The sequence below is a fragment of the Peromyscus eremicus genome, chromosome 1 (assembly GCF_949786415.1).
Source record: "Peromyscus eremicus chromosome 1, PerEre_H2_v1, whole genome shotgun sequence".
NCBI classification, from domain to species: domain Eukaryota; kingdom Metazoa; phylum Chordata; class Mammalia; order Rodentia; family Cricetidae; genus Peromyscus; species Peromyscus eremicus.
This window is the reverse complement of record NC_081416.1, coordinates 76,245,566-76,271,096: the sequence shown is the minus strand read 5'-3', so window position 1 is coordinate 76,271,096 and position 25,531 is coordinate 76,245,566. Positions and strand designations below refer to the sequence as shown.

Genomic DNA, 25,531 nt, shown 5'->3' with positions numbered 1-25,531 from the left:
GCCTTTTGTTTGAAGTGTTTGAATCTTATCTGAGTTCTTCCTGAAGGATTCAAAGCTTTTGAAAAACTTGGTTATGAGAGTACTTGGAAAACCAAAGGTTTTGTGACTGAGAATTGCTTTAGCATTTTGTTCCTTCAAGGAACTCAGGATTAGAGGTTTTGGTATTCAGAAACTGACCTGCTAAGGTGTAAATTGTAAAACAATAAAGAGGCCTTTTGCAAAGAATATTCAGTCAGTTCACCAGAAGCTGATTCACCTTGCTGCTTTGCTAAGTCAAAATTCATCCTGGACGGACTCTGATTCTTCCCTGGACCCGTGCACAACAGAAACACCGACAAACTGCTGCAGTGGAAGGGCTTCCTGAGTCAGTGCAGAGCTCACTTAACGACCTTGTCTCTTCCCTTTTTGGGTTTTTGCTTTTTGTTTTCTCTATGTAACCCTGCTGGCCTCGAACTCAGAGATCTGCCTGCCTCTGCCTCCCAGAGTGCTGTAATTAAAGGCGTGGGCCACCACCCACCTAGCCCCATTTCTAACATGTCTACATGTATACTGATTATGGAAGTTACTGGAACAGACAGTCTCTTGAAGGGTGTTTTCTAGTCTGTGTAATTGACAAACCCATTTGGATTAATTCCTAAGGGAGGGGACAGTGTGTCTTTGTAATCATATAGTATTTCCGGTAGTTTACAATATCCAGTCTCTAGCTAGAGCCAGAGGCAGGACTGAGATCCCATTCATTTGACCAAAGATCCTGTGAGATTCAAAAGACTTAAAAATAGCCGGGGCGGTGGTGGCAGTGACAGCGGCACACTCCTTTAATCCCAACACTGGGAGGCAGAGGCAGGCAGATCTCTGAGTTCAAGGCCAGCCTGACCTACAGAGTGATCCAGGACAGCCAGGGCTATACCAAGAAACCCTGTCTTAAAAAACCCAAAAGAAAAGATGTATGAAATGGACATTGTTTTCCCTTAGTAGGTTCCCACAAAGCCTTGCAACCCCGACCTTCCACCCTTTAATACGGTACTTTAAATACCAAGGAGGGGCAATTATGACATAGGGGATGAGGTTCAGAAGTGATTACTGTGGAGGGGACCCAAAAGAGCTTGACCACACAGCTGCCATGACAGGCTTAGAGGCCCAGACACAGCTGCTAGCAGGCAACACCTGAACCCAGGAAAAGCCATAAACTGACCACACCCAGTAGGGCCTGCATCTAAGAGGAAATACCTGACATTCCAAACATTCCCTATAGCCCTAGACAAATGTCAGCTAATGTCCTGAACCGCCAGGAAATCCCCTCACCCCAACCTCTGCTATGATAAAAAACCCCACCTTGCCTGGGCTCAGGGCTCTCTGCTCTCACCACTGGGTCAGACAGACAGAGAGACCAAGCTCAGGGCTTGAAGATAATAAAGGCTCTTTGCTTTTACAAGCGTGATTAGGTCTCCAGGTGGTCTTTTAGGGATCCCTGTGATCTGGGCATAACAATTACGAAGGAAGTGTCCATCCTCAAGAGTCTGACAAGTCACTGCTTAACAGTATGACCAGGCTGTGAGGCAATGAGGCTAGCTGCCTCGCGGGACCAGCTGCCCCAGTGTTGAATGTCACTGGTGTCCTGTGCCCTGGAGGCCTGCCAGAGGCGAAGGAGTTTGCAATGGAAACAAAGAGGCACCAACAAGCCTTTCTTCTGCATCGTTCGTCTGCGCCCTCTACTGGCAAATCAGTACTCACTCGTGCTGTGTCTAGTGGCAAGCAGAGCAAGAACAGCTTTGGAGCCGAGAGGCAACTCCAAGTGATAATTGACACAAGTGAGGTAGGTACTCAGAAAGTGTCTGCTGCAAATAACAAGCTGTTTGTTTTTACACAAAAGTAGCCAAGTTTACTTTATTGTGTCCCTTTCAAATAATTGAGGTGCCGGGGATCTAGCAATCTGGTGTTGGGGTTCAGATGGTCTCCAGTTCTTCCTGGGTACAAGCTCAAACTGCAGGCATGACATAATGCCTAGGAGGAATGTCTTTGGGGCAAAACCAGGCCACAAGGTTAGGGTCAGAGACTGCTCAAGCTGTGCCTGCAGAGCTCTCTCTAGTTTTTGCTAAGTAAACAATATATAAAGTGTGGAAAAATAAAAATGGTCATGCCTAGGCAACCCAAGGCTCATGTTAGGAAACACTGGACTATTAAATTATATCCCCGGGCAGTTTTTGTTTGACAGGGTCTCACTATTCACTGTGTAGACCAGGCTGGCCTTGAACAGAGATCTGTCTACATATACCTCCTGAATGCTAGGATGAAAGGTTTGTGCCACTATGTCTGGCTTATCATTTTTCTGACATAGGATCCTGCTATAGCCCAGGCTTACTTTGAACTTGGGTGTCTCTTGCCTCCGCCCCTGAATTATAGGGTCACAGGCCACCATCCCCAGCTTCCCTAACTTCAACTCTTGTGGAGTTTGTGAACTCTGGGAAAAGACTATAGATTCAATCGAATTATAATTAAAGATTTATTGATTAGCTGCTTGTTGTGGAATATTACTTTAACTATGTAAAGACATGTTGCATTTGTTTCATGATGTAAAGATGTGTTGCTCTGCCTGCATTAGGCACCTGACTGGTCTAATAAAAAGCTGAATGACTAATATCCAGGCAGCAGTGGGACAGGCGGGGCTGACAGGAACAGCGAATAAATAGGAGGAATCTAGGCTGGAGAAAAGAGAGAATGAGGAAGAGAGGCAGCCACCAGACAGACAGACAGACAGTAGGACATACAGAATGAAAGGTAAAAAGCCCCGAGGCAAAACATAGATGAGAAATTCATTAAAATAAGTTATAAGAGCTAGCTAGCAACAAGCCCAGGCTAAGGTTGAGCATTCAAAACTAATAATACGTCTCCGTGTCATGATTTGGGAGCCGGCTGATGACCCAAAAGAAAGCTTGCTACCTTGGGCTTTCCAATGTGGGGCCGGAATTTTCACATAGGGCCTTAGAGAACTGAAAAAACAAACAATAAAAACAAATGGATACAGCTCCTCTAAGAGACTCTGCCATCCTGTGAGCACTTAAGAAGCAAGTAGAAACAAAATCGTAGTAAAAACATCTGTCAGTGTGGGCACCAACTTCCTAGAGCTGGGTCAATTAAATGCAGCTCTGGATAAACACTGAAAGGGGCTTAAGGCTCTGCTCTCATGAAGAGGGGGCTTAACCAGCCACAGAGCCATGGAGGAGGGTCTAGCTGTCACTTAGCAGTTTAAGGTTTGGTTTACATGGTCAGAAAAAGCTAGAGACATGCAGTAAAGACAGGTCCAGAAGGAAAAGTCCTTTAAACAGGTTACAGTGTGTTTAAAAATGTGCACAGACTTAAGAAAATGGGTATAGACAGTCATAGGAAAAAATAGTTTAAAAATAGTAAGAGTAAAGTAATAGAAAGGAAAAAAGCCACATAAAGATAGAAAATACACAGGGAGCCTGGACCCTGTATGGTGTTATGGTGACTTTGAATTTTTTTTGAATAATATAAATATCTGTAACCTAGAAGACACTAAATAGAAAATTATAACTAGACATCTATAGGAACTCAGAAAATGTTGGTATCCAGTTGTTTTTGTTTTATTTACAGAGTTTTAACCATATTCAATAAGCTTAAAAATCTTAAGGTACAGAACATTTTTATTTTAGCTGTTTTAAAAGCACACAGTGTCCTTTCTTGGGCTGTTTTTGTTGTTTCTTGTTTTTCCTCTGTCCTAGAATCAGATGGTCTCTTGACATAATACAGATTTTTGAGGAAAATTTTTAAACAAATATGCTTGGGTCATGAGAGGGAGGCCATAGCCCAACTCCAGAGCCAGCTTTTTAATAAAGTAGAACAGCATACAACAATATTTTAATATTATCCATATCCAAAAGACCTGAATTCCTGCAAAACCTAACCCAGCAATCAGATGGAAAAACCAGAGCAAGCATTAGAGTGTGGGCCAGCTGCATCCGTGACGTGAGCAGCAGGTGGTGGAACAGGCGCCTTAAGGAACTCATGTGGCCCAGCCCAACAGTGCAGGGGAGTGGTGTCAGCCAGAACTCCACGGTGAGACAGGAGCTAGCTGGGAGATACAACCTTTAGAAGCAGAATGAGGGGAAAGGATCTCAAAAGAAGAGCGTGGAGAACTGCCTGATGTACCTGTGGGACTTAATCAGCAGGCTCCAGCAAGGCAATGAGACAGAGACAGAGTAAGCTGTAGGAGGAACCTAGCACAGAGGCAGCCAGGAGCAGTCCATCTCACGAAAACCCTGAAATGTTATAGTATGCAGCTCAGGGGCAATTCGGCTGTGCTTAGTTTGATTCCCATCTCTGAAACAAAGCTTGAAAATACAACTCCAACAGACAACAATGGCAAAAGACAGTACAATAACATAATCAGGAAGACAAGATGAACTCAAGACATACGGTGACTACCTTCATTCATACACCAAAACCAGGAAGTAAGGTGTCCATAATCAGGAAGACAAGATGAACTCAAGACATACGGTGACTACCTTCATTCATACACCAAAACCAGGAAGTAAGGTGTCCCTTCTGCCCCAAAGACTGGGTTTATGATTGTGTCCAATCTTATGTTTTGTCTCTTTAAATGTCCGGACTCCAAAACCGAACAGAACAACTCACCCATCAGTCCAAGCTTCAGAAACAAACTATGGGGAGCAAGCCAGTAAGCAGCACCCTTCCATGGCATCTGCATCAGCTCCTGCCTCCAGGTTCCTGCCCTGTTTTAGTTCCTGTCCTGACTTCCTTCAATGATGAACAGTGATGTGGAAGTGTAAGCCAAATAAACCCTTTCCTCTATAACTTGCTTTTTGGTCATGGTGTTTCATCACATCAAAACCCCTAACTAGGACACCATCCACGCGCTGCCTTCTCACTGTGGTTATTTTTCTCTTTTTCAGTGCTAGGGATCAAACCTGGGGCTTTGCAAATGATAGGTATGATGGTGGGATCTTACTGTCCCCTCCAAATTCATGTTGAAGGGTTGGTCCCTAATGCATCAGGGAACACCCAGAGCAGAGCCCTTGGAAAGCCATCAGCTTATGAATGCTCTGACCCAAACATTAACTAAATGGACTCCTGGGAGGTTGCAGAAACCTCAGGTGGATCCATGTTGGAGGAATAGATCACTGGGAAATTGCCCTTCAACAGTGTCTTGTCCCCTTCTCCACCTACAATTTCTTAAAACTTGGTTAAGAAATTAATTTTAAAAATTCATATATCGTTGAGTGGTGGTAGAAAATGCCTTTAATCCCAGCACTTAGGAGGCACAGGCAGGAGGGTATGAGTTTGAGGCCAGCCTGGTCTACAGAGCAAATTTCAGGACAGCCAAGGCTACACAGAGACTTGTCTCGCAAAGAAAAACACTTCCCCCAGCCAGCAGTGGTGCACACCTTTGATCCCAGAACTTGGGAGGCAGAGGCAGTTGGATCTCTATGAGTTTGAGGGCAGAACAACAGAGAAACCTTGTCTTAGAAAAAAAAACAAAACAAAACCAAAATTTCCTATCTACTGGGGACTAAAACATTTATAAATTACAACAAGCAGGAATTATACAAATTATTAGAAAAAATAATCACAGTCTCTCAGCTTCTCAATGCTCACTTGTGATCATGGTACTTGGCCTATACCAGTTAACAGTGAATCTCTGCTGATCACTGGACCATAGAGGTCTGGACAAATTCTCCCTGCCTAGAGAATCACTACCCACCCCATTCCAGTCCATTAAAACCTCCTATACACTACACCCCATAATCATATCCTGTTCAATATACCTACCTTCTTCATAATCCCCCTGCCCCCCCCCCCCACAGGGTTTCTCTCTGTAGTCTTGGAACGCACTCTGTCGTCCAGGCTGGCCCCAAACTCAGAGATCCTCCTGCCTCTGCCTCCCAAGTGCTAAGATTAAAGGTGTGTATCACCATCACCAGCTCATATAACATGTTATGACATTTTCCTGCTAATGTCGAAGAGTAACAGCCCTCTGATTTGAGGGTTATGTAAAATTCACTGTGCATCTGAACCTTGCACCCGTCATTGGGTGGAAACTCAGAAACATGTTTGGCAAATGAGTCCAACTTAACTTAGCTCTGTGGCAAAAAGCAGACAACAAGCAACTATATAAATTCTCAACAGACTTTTAATAATTGAGGTGGACCTAGGAAAAGCTAAATAGTCTGGTCACAGCGACAGAAGTGGAGAACTCAGTAGGCTGTCTGAGACTGCTGCTGGCGGTAGCCACCACGGCGCATATACCCTTCGTTTTTTCGGTAACCATCCTTTTGGTCTGCAGGAGAAAGGTGCACAGGAAAAAGGGAGTGAATGCCTGGAGAGAGACAAAGGTGCAGAGATCCTGGGAGAATGGAGAGGCCAACACTCACCTCGGAAATAGCCACCATAGGTTCCCTGCTTATGGTCAAACACCCGTTCATTGTTCTCCACTAGGCTGCCAAGCTTCTCGGCCAGCTGCAGAGCCAAGTTCTGCTGGGCAGTGGGCTCAGTACGGTGCATCACCACTGTCTGTGTCGGCTGGTCCAGAGAAGCCTGAGGGAGAGGGACAGACAGGGTCTAGGTCAGACTACACTGGCTTCTTTGTGACTCTACCTGCTCAATTCACCATCTCTGGCTCTCACCATCAATTCTTCATTAATGATCATCTTGCTGATGATGGAGTGAACAGTGGGTAGATCCAGTTCGAACATATCTGACAGTGTCTCCATACTGGGGAAATAGCCAGGAAAAAGAGGGCGGTTAGGAACTGATTACAAAGCTGGGGTTCTATACCCCCCAGAGCCCATCCTACCTGATTGAGTCATAGACACTGCTGTAGGTAAAGAGGTAGGTCCTCAGTGACTCTTCCTGGATCTTCCTGTGAGAGAACAGAAAAAGGTGAGGTCTGAAGGGAAGGAGACCAGCCAATGTTTTCTTTCCCACCCACCACAGCTTTCGTTACTGCTCACCGAACTAGCATGGTGCGAACTTTGTCAGCCTCAGGGAAGAGGTCCCACACTTTCCCATTCATCTTTTCATTAATGATGAAACTGTGGCAGGTCTTCCAGTCACCCATCTTCATAGCCTTGGAGGCAGCAACCACATGCTCCCTCATTGATTCAGGAGGACCTGAAAGGGCAAGAGTAAGACAGGATTGAAAGAAACTTGAAGCCACGGCTCCTGCTCTCATGAGTACTGTTTAAGGAGAAAAAGAGGCCAGAAGGGCAAATAATCAGACTAAAGACTTTACAGCTCTCCACTCAGTAGCCACAGGGCTGGACAAGTCACTGAGTAGCTGAGACACTGACTTTGGTATGAACCAGTCCATAAAGAAAGACATTTCAGGGATTGCTGAATCCCTTGAAACTGTTGACAAATGGTTGTTGTGTAAACCTTCTTGTGCATCTTTCTAGGAAAAAGGTCCACAGCTTTTCATCAGATTCTCTTAAAGTTCTTTGACCTTAAAAACAATTACTGGGTGGTGCTAGAGCGCCTTTAACCCCAGCAGAGGCAGGCCGACCTCAGTTTGAAGCCAGCCTGGTCTACAGAGTGAATTCAGGGACAGCTAGAGTTACACAGAGAAACCCTATCTCGGAAAAACAAAACAAGAGTCTAGGGGCAGAGCAGATAGCTCAGTAGTCAAGGGCACTTGGCTGCTCTTCCAGAAGACCTGGGTTGAAGTTTTACAACCTTCTGTACTCAAGTTTCAGCAGATGCAACACATTTCTTTTGCTTCTGTGGGTACGTGGTATGTGGCAATACATACAGGGAAAACACACACACATGCACGGCTTTGGGGATGGAGAGATGGCTCTTTCCCAGTTAGAGTCATTAAAGGCTGGGGGGTGGTGGTGGCGCGTGCCTTTAATCCCAGCACTCGGGAGGCAGAGCCAGGCGGATCTCTGTGAGTTCGAGGCCAGCCTGGGCTACAGAGTGAGTTCCAGGACAGGCTCCAAAGCTACACAGAGAAACCCTGTCTCGAGGGGGGGAGAAAAAAAGTCGTTATAGAACCTAGATTTGGTTGTCAGCATCCACAAGCTTCTATAACTCTAGTTCCAGAAAATCTGATACCCTATCATGGCCAGCACCTGCACGCATATGATGCATATAAATGCACACAGACATACATACATACATATACCTTAAAAAAAAATGTTTGAGCTAGGTGTGATGGAACACACCTTTAATCCTAGCTCTCAGGAGGCACAGGCAGGCGGACCTATGAGATCAAGGCCAACCTAGTCTACAGAGAGTTCCAAGATAGCCAGGGCTATAAAGAGAAACCCTGCCTCAAAACAAAACGAAAAAGTTTAAAATATTTCAAATAGGATATTTACCAAACTTCATTAAAAAAAAAGAGAGAGAGACTCTTACTCTACATAACAAGGTAGCTTAGAACCCACTACAGGGAGCACAAGCTGGCCTCAAGTTCTTAATTAATTTTCTTGTCTTTGACTTCTGAATGCTGGGATCACAAGCACGCGATGACACTCAACTCAACCTTACTCCTTTTCACATTACCTGTTGTGGGATATTTGTACACTGTGAAGATATATTGTTGCCGGGCGGTGGTGGCGCACGCCTTTAATCCCAGCACTCGGGAGGCAGAGGCAAGCGGATCTCTGTGAGTTCGAGGCCAGCCTGGTCTCCAAAGCGAGTTCCAGGAAAGGCGCAAAGCTACACAGAGAAACCCTGTCTCGAAAAAAAACCAAAAAAAAAAAATTTTTGAATTTAAGACCAGCCTGGTCTACACCGTAAGTTTCAGGTTGGACATGGCTACACAGTAAGACCATGCACTAAAAAATCAAACAAAAACAAAAAACTGATCAAAGAAACCAATGTTAAGATTCTTGGGTGGTAAAACTCTATTATGTTTACTTGGGTGAAAGATAATGGGGATGAAGCTGAAAAATAGTAAAGAGGTATGTATTAACTGCACTAAACTAGGACAAATCGCTTAAATTTTCCATACTGCAGTTTTATCATCAGGTGAAAGGTAACAAGAGTAGTCACATTATCATGTTTTATTATTAAAGCAAATTTAATAAATTTTGTTTTATTGAGACAGGATTACTAAGTAGCCCTGGGTGGCCTGGAACTTTCTTTGTAGACTAGGCTGATCTCAAACTCAACATGTCTAGAATAACAAATTATTTCTCAGAGACTGTGCCAGGCAGAGGAGGCACCAATATAAAATATAAATCAAATGCAATCATCTTGTGAGGAAGTTATTCCATCAACTTTCCTTAATGCTTATGGGCAAGCAAAGATGCCCATAAGCAAAGATCCAAGAAGTGTACAGGGCTACACAGGCACACACTCACCTAGCAGGGGCTGCCGCTCTCCTACCCGCAGTTGGTGATGGAACTGCTTGCTGATCATGCGTCTTCGGGCATCACTCTCATGGGCAGCCATGTAGGGGATCTCCAGGAGCATGGCAGACACCAGATAAACACATTCCAGCAGTTCTAGGTTGATGTGCAGATGAAAGGGCACCTGTCGGCGTCGCTCTACCTTCTCCTGCTCCTGGTTGCGCTCCTGGAGGCTGCGCAGCAGCAGACCCTGGCCCAGAAGCTCCTTGGCACGACCACTTGACTGGATATCCAGAAGGGCATTATGTGCATCCTTTGTCAGACCTTGGCGGAAGGCACAGATGCCCAGCTGTACCATGGTACGGTTATACAGGATCTGAGCACAAAGGAGATAACATAGGCAAACAGTTCATTTAATTCAGCAACTACACTTAAAGCATCTATTATGTTTTGGCAGTAGGCTAGGGCCAGAGAACAAAACAAATTAGGCCTACCTTCCATTCTAGAGGTGGTGTGTGCATTACTATGAGAGTGGTAATCTAAGCTAAGGAGAAAAATAAACTGAGGGGAAGATTTACAAAGTGAGTTTGTATGGTGATAGAGACTGACAATTTGGTAAAGGCTTTATTGTGAAGAATAGCTAAGAACTAAATAAGCCATATAGATAAACAGGGATAAAGTCCACACTAGAAAAAGGAAATGCAGTGGTCCAGATGAATAACTGACCCAAGTATACTTGAAGAATAAAAGTGATGTAGCTGAGACTTGTCAAAGACTTTACCATAAACCAGGGAGTGGGCATGTGTAAAGCAGGATTTAAAGATGGGAAACCATGGTACTTGGTGATAAACTCTGACTTTGGCTGCTATAATAAGAAACCACATGAGGCCTTGCCTTCTTGTGGGAGGAAAGAGGGGATCTTTGATTGGTGTTGTAAAATGAATGAAAAAATTTTCTTAATTAAAAAAAAAAATAAATAAATAAAAAATTTTAAAAAGGGGGGGGGGCCTGGAGAGATGGCTCAGAGGTTAAGAGCACTGACTGGTTCTTCCAGAGGTCCTGAGTTCAATTCCCAGCAACCACATGGTGGCTCACAGCCATCTGTAATGAGATCTGGTGCCCTCTTCTGTCCTGCAGTCATACATATAGACAGAACACTGCATATATAATAAATAAATCTTTAAAAAACAAACAAACAAAAAAACAACAACAAAAAAACACCCACAGTTTGTACTATTAAAATTTCTCAATTATTTGAAGAGTTTTAATTTATCTTCCTTGTTTCTCAAAATTTAATATTACAGATTTAGAAACACTAAAAAAGAAAAAAATAATAAATAAAAAATAAAAAAAAAAAGAAACTCACAGAAAGACAAAGTGGACATGAAGGCAAACCAAATCGAGATCAGGAGGAAGGTGGTGGGCTGATGATCTCTCAGGAAAAGGGAAAGGATGATCTATTCTGGAAAGATAGCTCAGTGGTTAAGAGCACTGGCTGCTCTTCCAGAGGACCTGGGTTCAGTTCCCAGAACCTACATGACTGCTCACAACTGTCTGTAACTCCTGTTTCAGGAGATTTGGCACACTCACACAGGCATATATGCACATAAATAAAAATAGGAAAAAAAAAAAAGAAAAGGAAAGAAAGAAATGACCAGACAGACTACAAAGAAAAACGGCTCGAGAATCAGACGTAACATGAAAGAAAACCAGGCATGGGGCAAGCAAGGTGACACACACTGGCAATGCCAGCGCTCAAAAGGCAGAGGCCAGTGGATTTGACCCTGTCTCCAAACAAAGAGACCAGAACCAGCACCATCAAACAGGTCACTGAGGTTTCTGGTCAACAAGATGGAAGGATGTGTGGGTTTGCCACTAATCAAGACATGGAAGACTGTAAACAGAAAAAAAAGGGGGGGGGCACAGAGAAGGGGGATTAAGGTTTCTTGTTTGAGGGTCTTGCTGTACTTTGAACTTAAAATCCTCCTGCTTCAGCCTCCCAAGTTCCCGGTGCAGATATTATAGAACTGGTGCTGCATCCCCCAGGGTTGGGAATTAAACTTAGGATACTCTACATACTGGTAAGTTTTCTACTACCTCTGAAACACACAGCCCAAGAGTAAGTTTTATTAACTACAATAATAAAAATATTAAGAGATCATGAACATAAATTCAAAGAACCTTTAAAAAAAATTTTACCCAGAGCTGAAGAGAAGGCTCAGTGGCCAGAAACACATATTACACATTATTACTCTTGCAGAGCACCTGAGTTTGGTTCCCAGCACCCGTATCAGATGGCTCCCAATCACCTTTTGCTTCAGCTTCAGGGGGATCCAATGCCTCAAGCTTCTGAGGGCACCCAAACTTATATGCACACGGCCACACACACATAATTAAAACTTTTAAAAATTATTTTAAAACCAGTCCTTGCCTAATATACACAAGGCCCTGGGTCTGATCCCCAGCACCACATAGTAGCATGGAGGTACAGGACTACAATCCCAGGACTCAGGTGGTAGAGGAAGGAAAATCAGATGTTCAAGGTCATTCTTGGCTACATGGCAAGTTTGAGGCCAAGACTATAGATAGTCCTTTAAAAAAAAAAAAAAGAAGTATTAGCATTTGGGAGTAGGGAGGACAAATAAAACCAGCAGGGCCAAAGAGATGGCTCAGGAGGGATAGGTATTTGCCAGTCATGTGAAGCCACGTGGTTGTTTTTGCAGTTTTCCACAAAACCACCTAAGCAAAATAAGAGGGCAACAGAATATTTGTTATAAATGATGCTGGTACAACTTAGTATCAATGTGAGGGGAAAAAGAGAACTGACCCTAATCTCATACTACATGAGATTAAGTCAAGATAAACTGTAAGTCTAAATGCAAAAATCAAAACCACAAAAGTTTATCAAGAGATAGGAAAAAGCCGGGCGGTGGTGGCACACGCCTTTAATCCCAGCACTCGGGAGGCAGAGGCAGGCGGATCTCTGTGAGTTCGAGGCCATCCTGGGCTACCAAGTGAGTTCCAGGAAAGGCGCAAAGCTACACAGAGAAACCCTGTCTCGAAAAACCAAAATAAATAAATAAATAAATAAATAAAATAAAAAAAGAGATAGGAAAAAAAAGTATTTTCATTTCTCAGTTTCTTAAAGACAGGGCTTTTCTGTGTAGCTTTGGCTGTCCTGGAACTTACTCTGTAGACCAGGCTGGCCTTGAACTCACAAAGATCCACTTACTTGCCTCTGCCTTAAAGGTGTGTGCCACTACTGCTGACTACTTTTATTTATTCTTTAAAAAACTTAAGCCATAACTGGGCAGTGGTGGTGCAGGCCTTTAATCCCAGCACTTGGGAGGCAGAGGCAGGCGGATCTTTGTGAGCAAGGCCAGCCTAGTCTACAAAGCAAGTTCCAGGACAAGAAAGACTACACAGAGAAATTATCTTGGGAAAAAAAAAAAAAAAAAAAAAACTTAAGCTGGGCATGATGATAACATGCCTTTAATCCCAGCCCTCAGGAGGCAGGTGGGTCTCGGTGAGTTCAAGGCCAACTGGTCTATATAGCGAGTTTCAGGATAGCCAGGGCTACACAGTGAGACTCTGTCTCAAAAGACAAAAAAAAGTTAAAAAAAAAATTTTTTTTGTGTGTGTGTTTTGCCTGCATGTATGTCTGTGTACTACATGTGCACCTGGAGTGAGCAGAAGTCAGAAGAGATGTCAGATGATGGTTGGGAGCCACCGTGCTGGGAGCTGAACTTGGGTTCTCTGCAAGAACAAGTGCTCTTAACTGATGGGCCATCTCTCCATATCCTATTTTAAGTTATGTGTAGGTGTGTACCTGCATTTGGGTATGTGTATATGAGGGCAGGTGCCTTGGAAGCCCGAAGTGTAGATTCTCTGAAGCTAGAGTCAGTGACAGTTATGAGCTTCATGGTGTGAATGCTGGGAATTGAACTTGGGTCCTCTGGAAAAATCTCTCTAGTCCCCATCTTCATAAATTTTAAGCAAAGATTTATTTAGACACAACTTAAAAAATATATTAAAATAAGCCAGGTGGTGGTAGCACATGCCTTTTTAACTCAGCACTAGGGAACAGGCAGAGGCAGGCATATCTCTGTGAGTTCGAGGCCAGCGTGGTCTACAGACCTAGTTCCAGGACAGCCAAGGCTGTTATATAGTGAAACCCTGTCTCAAAACAAAACAGAAATAAATTTAAAAAAATACTGTAGCAAAAAGGCACAACTAGGGCTGGAGAGATGGCTCAGAGGTTAAGACCACTGACTGCTCTTCCAGAGGTCCTGAGTTCAATTCCCAGCAACCACATGGTAGCTCACAACCATCTGTAATGAGATCTGGTGCCCTCTTCTGGACTGCTGTCATACATGCTGTATACATAATAAATAAATAAATCTTAAAAAAAATAAATAAATAAAAGGCACAACTAATACAAAAGAGCCTGGAATGAAGTATCTGAAATCTGATAAAGGGGTGGTCATCCAGCCAGGCATGGCAGTGGCCTTTAATCCCAGCACTCGAAGGCCAGCCTGATCTACAAGAGTGAGTTCCAGGACAGCCAGGGCTGTTACACAGAGAAACCCTGTCTCAAAAACCCAAAAGGAGTGGTCATCCAAAATATATGAAGAATTCCTATAACTCCATAATAAAAACATAAATACTCAAATGTAAAAGACTAAGCAGGAGTTGGCCTTTCATCGATGAAATAAAAAAAAATAAAGAAAAGGTATTGTCTAAACCACCACTACCGGGCTAGAGAGATGGCTCAGTGGGAACCAATTCACTTGCTGCACAAACATGAGGATCAGAGTTTGAATTCCCAGGAACCTACACAAATGGCTGGATGGAGAGGAGTGCATTTATAATAAACCGCACTGCTCCTACGGGAACACGGAAACTCCTGGGAGGCCATGGGTCAGCAACAAAACACTCTTGTTTCAAACGAGGTGAAAGGTAGACAGGTTTACAAAATGTAAATGTATTTCCCACAATAAACACAAAAGGGAGCTACACCTCAAATGTGTCTTTTAGTACCTTCTCTATATAAAAAGGTCTCAAAATGTTGCTATACAGAAAACTGGCTGCCCCATTGTCATGAACCCTCCTCATTTCACTGTATTACAGTTATCTAGGTCCCTTTTCTCTCTAGTTTAACTGCTTCAAAAACCCCTTTCCTCTTTCTGGAAAAGTAAGATCACCTCCTAATGCTTTGAACCAGACAGTAGGTAAATAAATAAATGTTGGCTGAACCCAAATCGCTAAGTGGATTTTAACGTTGTGGGATAGCATAAATTTTATGTCCACGTGGGAAAGATCAAGCACCTGTCTGGGTCTGCATTAGCCAAACAGGTGGAATTCTTGTTGAGTCCATTTACCTATCTAAGAAAGAACAGGGGCCTGAGGCCTGGCTTCTCCTTCACCACGAAGGCTGGTTATCTCCTCCACCTACCTGTACTGGTGGATCTGCATGCTGAATGTTGTCTTGTAGGTGGCTCATGAGCATGAGGTCACGGGCCTGATACCAGCGGGAGTGGAGAGCATGATGGTAGATATGGCAGAGGATTGCACAGGTACGGATCCGGTCTGTACGGTCCTTGGCATAGATGTATTTGCAGAGTCTTTCCATCAACACAGCTGAGTCCTCACCCTCATTTTCTGCCTGGTCTTGCTCAGACTAGAGGAATGGAAGACCTTAGTGATGGCTATCCAGCAAAGACCATGGCATTAAATGGCTTAGGCCCAGGAATGAAACACGGGATTCTTTCCAACCTCAGTGCAACCCCTCCAATTCCCCTCCTCTTCTAGTTCAGAAGTCCTTTGGAGATAGAAGACTTACCATCAAGGCCTAACAGATAAGGAGGACAAATGCACACTTCTCTCACTCCTCACATGATTGCCAAGTAATCTCACCTTTGAGGACCCTTCAGGAGGAGTAAGCTGACGCTGATGGGCCTTGTAGTCGAACTTGTAATACGTGTGCAGGATGCGCCTCAAGTAGATCTGGCAAATTTCCTCAGTGGTACCTTTCTCCTCCAGGTAGCGCTGCACACGTTCAATGATGGCACACACTTGTGCTTCATCCTTCAGATGCTCCACATACTCTGGGAGGGAGGACATCCATCCTCATCTCAGATGTGAGTACCAGCTTTCCCAACCAGATGATCAATCCAACCACTTTGGTTTGCCCTCTACAGTTATACCCTGAAAACATCATCCTCTCCCATGAGCTTACCATCTCACGGCTTAGGAAAGGAAAAGTATCTCAATTACCAACTTGGTCAGCAAGGCCTATAAATTTAGCACTTGCCTCCCAAGGGCTGTCCTTTCATTCTGACTTTAATGCTTATAAAACCCCTAAGTTATTATCACCTCCTGTACTCTACCTCTCACCAAAGTCCCTATCTGACTAGGCTTACCTTGGGAGTGAGGATCAGTATTTTGCATTATTTTGGTAAATTCTTCATCCATTCGCTCCACCAGAGTTAGGATGCAGCCGCGTACACGCAGTGGCTGAAGAAATATGCAAAGAAGGAACACAATTAATCCAAGGTTCTAGCCTAATCTCAACTCCTGTCTCTACTATGCCTTCCCAATTGTGCTGCCAATCCCTCCCTTTACCTGATCAAAATTGTTTAAGTTCTCACTCTCTTCCAAAATGTTCTCTCCAACGAAGATGTTGGAATGTGCAACCAAGATATCCATCAGTTCATTGATGCAGTCTAGGCACATCTGCCACATCTCTGGCTGTCAGGAGATGAAATGACAAAGTTAAAGGATGGAATAAACGATGTTTTTGAAGAACACCAAGAATCATAGGGCCTTTGACACCCAAGCCTTAAGACACTGGGTATTTTCTACTGAACCCCCCAACGTAACCCCAGTACCCTTCTGCTCTCACCTTCATGTACGTGGCCAGGTTAGGGTTGTAGTCGTAGAGAGAGGCAATGATATTGAACTTGATCTTGACAATGACACCCTCCCCCAGGTTGTTTTCAGAAGCAATCTGAACCAGCAGCTGTAGCAATTCAATCTGGGTGGCACTGGAGGGACACAGAACTGGCTAAGGCTTTCAAGATAAATGAGCCAGTCTCACCGTTATGCAGGAAGCCCTCTTCAGACGGGCACAATAGCCAGTTCCACGTTTCTTGACTACCCGTGTATGTGCTTCTTGTTTATTTATGGGTTCTTCTGAGACAAGGTCCCATAGAGCCCAGGCAGGAAGACCTTCAACTTCTGATTCTCCTACCTTTGCCACCCAAGTGCTGGTTTTATGAGGTCAGGACTCAAACCCAGGGCTCCATGTATGCTGGGCAAGCACTCTACCAACTGAACTATATATATTATAGCCCCAATCCTTGCTTCTCTTTTAAATTCCCAATAGAAACAATGGTAATGTTAGCCATCCTGAAGTGCTATTTACAAAAGGTCTTCACTCTTCCCATCCTATTAGGTTACATAAGAACTAAAGACAAATATCATTTCCATTTACTTAGCTGTAGTAACAGAAGTTCAGTAAGCTTTCAAACTATGAACACTTAGCCATGGCCCAAGCCCAGGAATCTCACCGGTCTGTTCCCTTCTTGCCTCTGGCCTGTAGAATCTCATTCAGCTTCTTGATGACAACAGCATGAGTAATCTCAGTTCCCTTGGCGAACATTTTTGGCTTCTCCTGGGCAAGAACATATCCTGTCACACGCACGTCAACAGAAACCTGTTCTTGTTTTAGGCTCCTTCCCACTCCAACCAGGTGGGCACCTGTACTCTCTCCTAAATCCACCTCCTTACTCTGAACTCCTCACCTTAACCAGTGGGACGCCACCACGGACCCTTTCCCACTCCCCGCCTTCGTTGTCCTCCTCTTCCTCATCCAGGCGCTTAGACTTCCTATCGTGCTTCTTCTTGGCTTTGTCTTCCCGTTTCTTCTCAGCTGCTTTTTTGTCCTCCTCTGTGGTGGGTGCCCTGACAGGAGACAAGGGGATGAGAGAGGAGTCCTCTTCCCACCTCTGGGGTTACAGGTACACACTACCAATATTAATTTATGCATCGCTTAGGGACTGAACCCAGTACCTCATGCATGCTAGGTAAGCACTCTATCAACTGAACTACATCCCTATGCCCAGATCCCACTTCTCTAAATTTGTACCTACACCAAGTACGCTCAGTAAGTTGATGTCTCTGGGTCTACATAACTATACATTATGTCCACAGCTCTGAGATTAGAGGAGCTAGAGCTTCCAATCAACTTCATTTTCCCTGTACTCAAGTCTTACTCCCAGTACAAAAGATACTGAGATCCAAACCTCAAAGTATAATGAATTCAAACTCAAACACCTGTAATTGTTTGACCTCTCTTATGACAGATCACATTTCAATATAGCCACATCTTTCATTTTAAATTATCTTATTATCTTATGTGTCTAAGTGTCTTGCCTGTACATATGTACGTGCATCATGTGCATGCCTGCTGAGATTAGGATGAGGTTATTAGGGCCCCAGGACTGACAATACAGATGGCTGTGTGCTGTCATGTGGGTGCTGGAAATCAAACCCAGGTCCTCTGCAATAGCAACAAGGGCTCTTAACCACTGAGTCAATTTTTCAGGCCTTTTTTATTTTTTTGGATAGCCTGGAACTCTTTATGTAGATCTGGTAACCTTGAACTCACAGAGACCCAAACAACAAACGCCCCAAACATTTATAAACATACAATTATACCTGATTAAAGCTATTAAAAATTTAAGAGATGCCAGGTGGTGGTGGCAAATACCTTTAATTCCAGCACCCAGGAGGCAGAGACAGGTGAATCTCTGTGAGTTTGAGGCCAGCCTTGTCTACAGAGAGAGAGTGAGTGAGTTCCAGGACAGCCAGGGCTACACAGAGAAACCGTCTTGGGGGGGAAAAAAAAAAGAAGACAGAACATGTCTATGAGATACTCTAAATCCATTAATAAGGAAAAAATCCTCTATGTCCTATACTTCATTTTTCTCTAATTTTGAGGGTTGGAAAAATAGAAAGTAGCTCAGTGACATGCTTGCACAAGTATGAGATCTGAGTTTGATCCCCAACACACACACACACACACACACACACACACACACACACACACACACACACTCCTATACCTATGTAACAACAACTAATGAAAAAAAATAATGTGAAAGAGAGCAAGGGTGGATAGATGTGCGGGTTTGGAAGGAAAGGAAAGAGAGAAATGGGAAATGATGTAATTGTATTATAACCCACCCCCAACACACACACAAAAGCAAGCCAGGTATGGTAGTACCTGCTTGTAATCTCAGCATCCATCCCAGAGACAGACAGATCCCTGGAGCTCACAGCCCAGATAGCCTAAGCTATGCAGCAAACTACAGGACAATAGAAGACCCTGCCTCAAAAAAAATAAGGCAAGGTTGGGCATGGTGATATACCATTAGTCTTCCATCACAGCACTTAGGGGGCAGATACTGTTCGAGGTCAGCCTGATCCATACAGTGAGATCCTGTCTCAAACAAAATTAACTTACAAAGGTGAGTAGTTCCTTAGGAATACCACCCAAAGTACACCTTGGACTTCCATATATACACATGCGCGTGCACGCACGCGCGCGCGCGCACACACACACACACACACACACACACACACACACAAAATAAAAATGTGAGGGCCTGGGAGATAACTCAGCAATTAAGAGTACTGGCTGCTCTTCCAGAGGACTCAGGCCCAATTCCCAGCACCCACATAGTGGTTCCCAAGAGTCCGTAATTCCAGTCTCAGGGGATCCAAGACTACCTTCTGGTCTCCAGGGGCTGGGCACAAATATGGTGCATAGATAAATATGCAGACAAAATAGTAAGATTAAAAACAAAAAAACTAGACAGGTTCCTGCTACATACCCAAGCTGCCCTCAAAGTTTTAATTCTCTGTCTCAGCCTTCTGAATTCCTAAATTTTAGCTCTGTCAAGAGTCTATGAATAATGTACATGTGCAGTGCACACTGCACACACAACACTCAATACATAATTACTGAAGACCAAAAATGTAAAGAATATGAACCAGTAATAACATTACTAGATGTCAACAGGTTTAAAAACGAGCTTCATGATAATGTAAATTTGAAAGTTAATTAAAGTAATTATCTTTACACTTTACATACTCTGCATCAAGAAGCTGATTATCAGGAAGGGCCAACACAATAGCAACTACCACTGAGTGCCCACGACATGGCAGTCCTGGACTGAGCCACTTCCCTATGCTACCTCTAACAGCTCTCCTGGGAGGCAAAACTGAAGACTGAAAAGGTGCAGCTTGCCCACTATCACATAAGCAATAGGTGCCAAAGTGAGATTTGTATTTAGAATGTGGTTAAATATTCTAACTCTGGAGGCTTCAAATCCTGTATTTTCCAGTCAAGCTTTGTGACCTTGTACTAAATTCTAAAATCCTGCTGTAAAAGGGGAGCAAAGGGACGGCAGTGGTTGTGCACGCCTTTAATCCCAGCACTTGGGAGGCAGAGGCAGGCGGATCTCTTGAGTTCAAGGCCAGCATGGTCTACAGAGCTAGTCCAGGAAAGGCCCCAAAGCTACAGAGAAACCCTGTCTCAAAAAACAAAAAACAAAAAACAAAACAAAAAAAAAAAAAAAAAGGGAGTGGGGGGAGCAAGGGGCTTCTACCTGAAGAATCCATAAAAACCAAGAACAGCCTTCAAAATGATTAACGGCTTTTTGACCCTCTCACTATAACCCCCAAACCCATTACTTTCTTACTTTTTAAGGAACTTTGAGGCCAGAACAGTTTGTTTTCCTTCCTCTTCTTCTGAGTCTGAATCAGAAGATGTAGAACTGGTGTCCCATTCTTCATCATCTTCAGAATCTTCAGAGTCTTCATCATCATCCTTTGAGGAAAGAGAGGATAAGGAGGAAGTCAAGAGACTTTCTCTGCTCCTCCTGCTGACACATAGTCCAGGTATTTCCATTAGCAGAACAAGAGCAGTTATATGGAATCAAGGTATGTCAAACAGACAACTAGAATTTTGGAGATTACAAATTACCCCAAGGGAAGTAAGTACCACACAGCTCCCCAGCACAGTGCTGGGCCTGGCAGTTAGATCCCAATTCACCCAGTGTTCCAATACAACAGGAAGCCCCTTGTCACGTCAATCCCCGAACTTTCTTTGACTCTCCGAACCTTCTTCTTCAAGAAAGCTGCAGCACTGACTCCAACATCATCCTCATCTTCATCTGAAGAGCCTGGAAGGAAGTGGGAGGAATAAACTAGACCACTGAAGGGCAAGATTGAAAAAATAAACTAGATGAAGGGAACTCATGACTTTCTAACTATCTGCAATAAAGGTTTCTTCTCTCACCTTCTGAATCTTCCTCGTTCTTCTCTGCATCTTCATCAGCAGACTGCTCAGGGTTCTGCATTGAGGGAGATCAGAGAATTAAAGATGTCTACCATAAGCCAGGCAGTGGTGGTGCACTCCTTTAATCTCAGCACTCAGGAGGCAGAGGCAGGCAGATTTCTGAGTTCCAGGAGAGTTGGAGCTACATCCCGAGACCTCCATCTCAACTACAACAAAAATGCCTGCTAAACAGAGCTCCTTCTCAAACCCAGATACTGTTAGGATCTTCCTCTAGTCATGCTACCATGTACTAGTATTCTTGCAGTTTTATCACAGGATCATTTCCATAGTTTAAAAAGTTAGCCTCTAGCCGACTCACCTGCTTGTAGTTTGTGATGTGGGACTCAAAATCTCGGTTGTATTTTCGGATCTTCTGGCGCAAGGTACTCAGAGCCTTGGCATTGTTCTTGTTCATCTTCTTTTTTCCTTCTTTATCCTCCCAGAGCTAACACAGTAAGAAAGGAAGAACAGTGAACAAGACTAAGTGGCATTTTCCACAACTCAGGCTTTATAATCACCTTTTGGACCTTGCTATCTAGATGCCATCTGAACCACGCATTAATGACGACTGTAACTTTTTGTTTGCAATGCTGGGGATTGAACCAAGGCAAGTGCCCTACAACTTTTATATATCTCTACTACAAATACAAAACCCCAAGTAAAAAGTGCTTAAAAACATAAAATACAAGCTGGGGAGTGGTGGTGCACCCCTTCAATCCCAGCACTCAGAGGCAGAAGCGAGGTGGATCTCTGAATTCGAGGCCAGCTTGGTCCAGGATAGCCAGAGCAACACAGAGAAACCCTGACTCAAAAATACAAAAAAACAACAAAACAAAACCAAAAACCCATAATATAATCAAGCTCTTGTCCAAAAAAATAAGTTTTCTCTTCTTGCTTTAGCTCATTTTCTATTTTTTCTTTTCTTTTTTTTTTTAAAGATTTATTTATTTATTATGTGTACAGTGTTCTGCCTACATGTATCCCCTGCAGGCCAGATAAGGACATGAGATCTCATTACAGATGGTTGTAAGCCACCATGTGGTTGCTGGGTACTGAACTCAGGACCTTTGGAAGAGCAGCCAGTGCTCTTAACACCTGAGCCATCTCTCCAGTCCCCCATTTTCTATTTTCTAGGGAACACTGTATGTAATAAGGCGGAGAACCCTGAGGGGAACCCTGGCTACAGGAAAGGAGCATAGCCAGGCCCACATCCCCTTCTGTATGCTCACAGAGTCATACCTCATTAAGATAGTCCTCCAGGTCAGCCAGTATGCGGATATAGAATCGGGGGACACCTTCCTTATCCACAATACTCTTGGCTTTCCCATAGGCTTTTCCCAGGAGCTCAAACTCCTCCAGACACTTAGTGACATCTCGAATCTTCATGGCATTACGGATGGTTCGTATAAGGTTGGTCAGCTCCTCAAATCTGGGTAGGGAGTTCAATACCAGATTAGTTCTGTCTACCATGTAGAAAATAACAACATCGTTCCCTTATCACTCAGCCTCACCTCTTGTCCTTAGCACTTCGGACAACTCTCTTTGTATCCTCCTCATCTTCACTCAGTAACAAAGGCCTGTATGGAAGAAACAGAGACTATTAACCTTCATTCGTAACTACCTCTTCTCAGATGAAGCAAGTAAAGGACTAGGACATCCATACAATCCTCTTTTCTGACCCTGCTCTTCATACTCATCTTAAACAGCTACAAGTTTGAATACAGACTTTTGTCAAACCCTGACAGCATATATGATGGCATCCCCCCCAAATAAAGAGCTTATTTACTGTATGAAACAGCTAATTACATAGTGGCACATACGGCTACAGGAATATCTGAGAAAGAAGCACTTCAACTCTAACAGATAATGGAAAAGCCTTCCAGGAGCTATTGCCTGAACCAGATCCTAGAAAGAAACATTTCCCAAGAGGAGAGGCCACTAGTAAAGAAAAGTTTTAGTGAATTCCGGGGTGGTGGTGGCACACACCATTAATAACAGGACTCGGGAGGCAAAGGCAAGTGGATTTCTGAGTTCGAGGCCAGCCTGGTCTACAGAGTAAGTTCCAGGACATCCAGGGCTACACAGAGAAACCCTGTCTGGGAAAAAATAAATAAAAATAAAAAGAAACTTTTAGGGCTCAGAGGTTAAGAGCACTGAGTGCTCTTCCAGAGGTCCTGAGTTCAATTCTCAGCAACCACATGGTGGTTCACAACCATCTGTAATGAGATCCAGTGCCTTTTTCTGGTGTACAGGCAAACATGCAGACAGAACACTATATACATAATAAATAAATCTTTAAAAAACAAGTTTTAGCACCCCTTTGCTTATATTTCTCTCTCTCTCTCTCTCTCTCTCTCTCTCTCTCTCTCTCTCTTCAAGACAGGATTTCTCTGAGTAGTTTTGGTTCCTGTGGATCTCACTCTGTAGACCAGGCTGGCCTCAAACTCACAGAGATCTGCCTGGCCCTGCCAACCGAGTGCTGGGATTAAAAGCGTGCGCCACCACTGCCTGGCTTGCTTTTATTTCTTTTTAATGAGATGGGCCAAAGCATTCAGTAGGCAAGTTTTTTTCACTTTGGACAGTGTCATGGAATCATATTCACATGGATATATAGATTATATGACACATATATTACATATTGCATCATACATGACATATAATGTATATTATGTTATATATATGACATATATATTCTCGTCTACAATTCTCTGTAAGTCTCTGTGGTGGTACATATATCTTTAAACACTACAGACACACAGCAAAAATATTCAAAGTTTTGAGAACTGTTTCAAAATTTTAACTTGCAGAGATGAGGGAAAGTTAAAAGGTGAACACAGCAGTGTTTAACAATTTGCACACAGAGCCAGAGGACAGGACTGCAGAATCACAACAGACTCGACGCTAACCAAGCACTGAGCGTTTCCTTCCATGAATACAAATAAAGTCACTGAGGACTGCTTGGTGGGAGAGTTTGGCGATGGCCAGAGCGGCACAGGCAGGGAGAGGAGAGGGCCTCGGGAGAGGGAACGTGGGGAAGGAATCGGAAGCCTCCGGCTTCTGATGCAACACTAAGCAGCCGGAAACCCCTGGCCCTCGCAAGTCCCAGCACCAGGAGGGGGCCCTCCGCAGCGCCCCAGCCCACTCGGTCCCCTCGCCCACACGAGCCCCGCCGCCTGCCAACCCGTTCTCTCAGCGCCCCCGGCTCACTGTCTGCCGTAGTTCCCGGAGACGGGTTTGGTGACCTGCTCCTCCCCGGACGACGACGACTCGGACTCACTGTCCGAACCATTGGTGAAAAACCGCGACATGGCGACGGCACTCAAGGGCTGAGGCGCGCGCGGCCGGAACCTGAGGAAAACCGCGGCGTCAGGGCGGGCGGACAACCGCGGCTACCACCTCCCGACCCCGTCCCCGGTCACCGTCTGCTCGGCCCCCACCCCACCCCGTCCTACCCGGAGCGCGAGGCTCAAGAGACACAAACCAGCTGTGCTCCGGTGTCCCAGAGAAGAGGCCAGACAGACGCGACGCCGGAAGAGGAAATGGCTCGTGAGTCACTTCCGGGAAGCACCCAAAACGCTCTAAAGAACTACAATTCCCAGTGGTCTTTGCGCCATCCAGGGCCTGGGACGAGTTTGCTATGGAGGTATGGAGGCTTTTTTCTTTTTAATTAAAAAAATTTTTTTATATTTGTATGGCGTTTTTAAAAATTTATTTATTTTTATTCATTTTACAACATACAGTTCTCCCTTCCCTCAAACTCCCCCCACACACAAATCTTCCCCACCCCACCCCCACCCACTCTTCAGAACCACTCCCATCCACTCCCTATGGAGGCTCCTAAGTCTTAGAGTCTAAAACTTTAACTTGTTGCTTGCTGCTTCCCAGAACCGCCGCGACTACGCTGCAAGACTGAAAAGATAGAATTTGGTCACTACCTGATGGTGACCTGGAATCCCCAGGTAATCCCCAGACTAGGAAGGCTGAAGCAGGAACATCTTGGGTTTGAGGTGGACTAAGAAAAATGTTCTGACTGCACATCTGAAATTCAGAGGAGGAGTCTAAGGGTGGTGGCCGCTGATGGCCAGCTAGGTTTTGGAAAGGTTTTTATTGTTACTGTTGTTTTTGTTTTGTTTTAGAAAAGGGGCCGGGTGGTAGTGGCGCAAGCCTTTAATCCCAGCACTCGGGAGGAAGAGGCAGGCGGATCTCTGTGAGTTCGAGGCCAACCTGGTCTACAGAGCGAGTTCCTGGACAGCCAGGGCTGAAGGGTGAACCTAATTAGTCTTATCAATAAAAACCAAGAGTCAGACGTATCAATAAAAAGTGTCTTGCCGGGCGGTGGTGGCCCAGCACTCGGGAGGCAGAGCCAGGCTGATCTTTGTGAGTTCAAGGCCAGCCTGGTCCACAGAGCGAGATCCAGGAAAGGCGCAAAGCTACACAGAGAAATCCTGTCTTCAAAAACCAAAAACAAACAAACAAACAAAAAAACCGTGTCGCAAGACCACCACAGAGCCAATATCCGATGCAAGTACAAAGGGGATTATTGACAGTAAGCAAGCCCTGGCTTGGTCTGTGTCCAACACACTGGCTAGCCAGGTAAAGGAGGACGGCCCTGAGCTCTCAGAGTGAAGGGTTTTCAAAGGGAAAAACCGCAAGCTAGGGGGTACAAGCTTTTGCATTTCAGGGTCATACTTCAGTTAACAGGAACATTTAGCCAAGAACTACAGAAGACAAAATACATTTGGAGACTCTCCCAGTACTATTGGAGACTTTGATGAATTAAACCTTTGTTTTA

At 44.3% G+C, this 25,531-nt stretch overlaps 1 protein-coding gene across 2 annotated transcripts; it reads right to left on the bottom strand.

Moving 5' to 3' along the window:
• Window positions 1-6,151: 6,151 nt before the first annotated feature.
• LOC131914324 (eukaryotic translation initiation factor 3 subunit C) lies at window positions 6,152-24,228 on the bottom strand. 2 transcript variants are annotated; one of them, XM_059266921.1, is made up of 21 exons: window positions 24,192-24,228; window positions 23,947-24,087; window positions 22,251-22,316; window positions 21,979-22,168; window positions 21,059-21,184; window positions 20,701-20,755; window positions 20,508-20,584; window positions 20,102-20,229; window positions 17,138-17,297; window positions 16,904-17,007; window positions 16,237-16,378; window positions 15,957-16,082; window positions 15,755-15,848; window positions 15,249-15,439; window positions 14,788-15,012; window positions 9,345-9,708; window positions 6,990-7,149; window positions 6,833-6,898; window positions 6,663-6,750; window positions 6,411-6,573; window positions 6,152-6,316 (listed from the first exon to the last, which is right to left on the bottom strand). In XM_059266921.1, exons 2-21 carry the CDS (start codon window positions 24,045-24,047, stop codon window positions 6,234-6,236), a joined length of 2,709 nt encoding a protein of 902 aa, XP_059122904.1. In that variant the 5' UTR covers window positions 24,048-24,087; window positions 24,192-24,228; the 3' UTR covers window positions 6,152-6,233. The 2 variants fall into 2 exon arrangements, with proteins under 2 accessions (XP_059122904.1, XP_059122912.1); XM_059266929.1 differs by having other exon boundaries at window positions 20,523-20,584.
• Window positions 24,229-25,531: the final 1,303 nt, after the last annotated feature.

Coding starts and splice junctions, on each gene's coding strand:
- LOC131914324 (XM_059266921.1), bottom strand. CDS start 24,047: ATGTCGCGGTTTTTCACCAATGGTTCGGACAGTGAGTCCGAGTCGTCG. Junction 15,849..15,956: donor ACTTAAACAATTTTGATCAG/GTAAAGGGAGGG, acceptor ATATTTCTTCAG/CCACTGCGTGTACGCGGCTG. Junction 6,751..6,832: donor AGTGTCTATGACTCAATCAG/GTAGGATGGGCT, acceptor CTATTTCCCCAG/TATGGAGACACTGTCAGATA.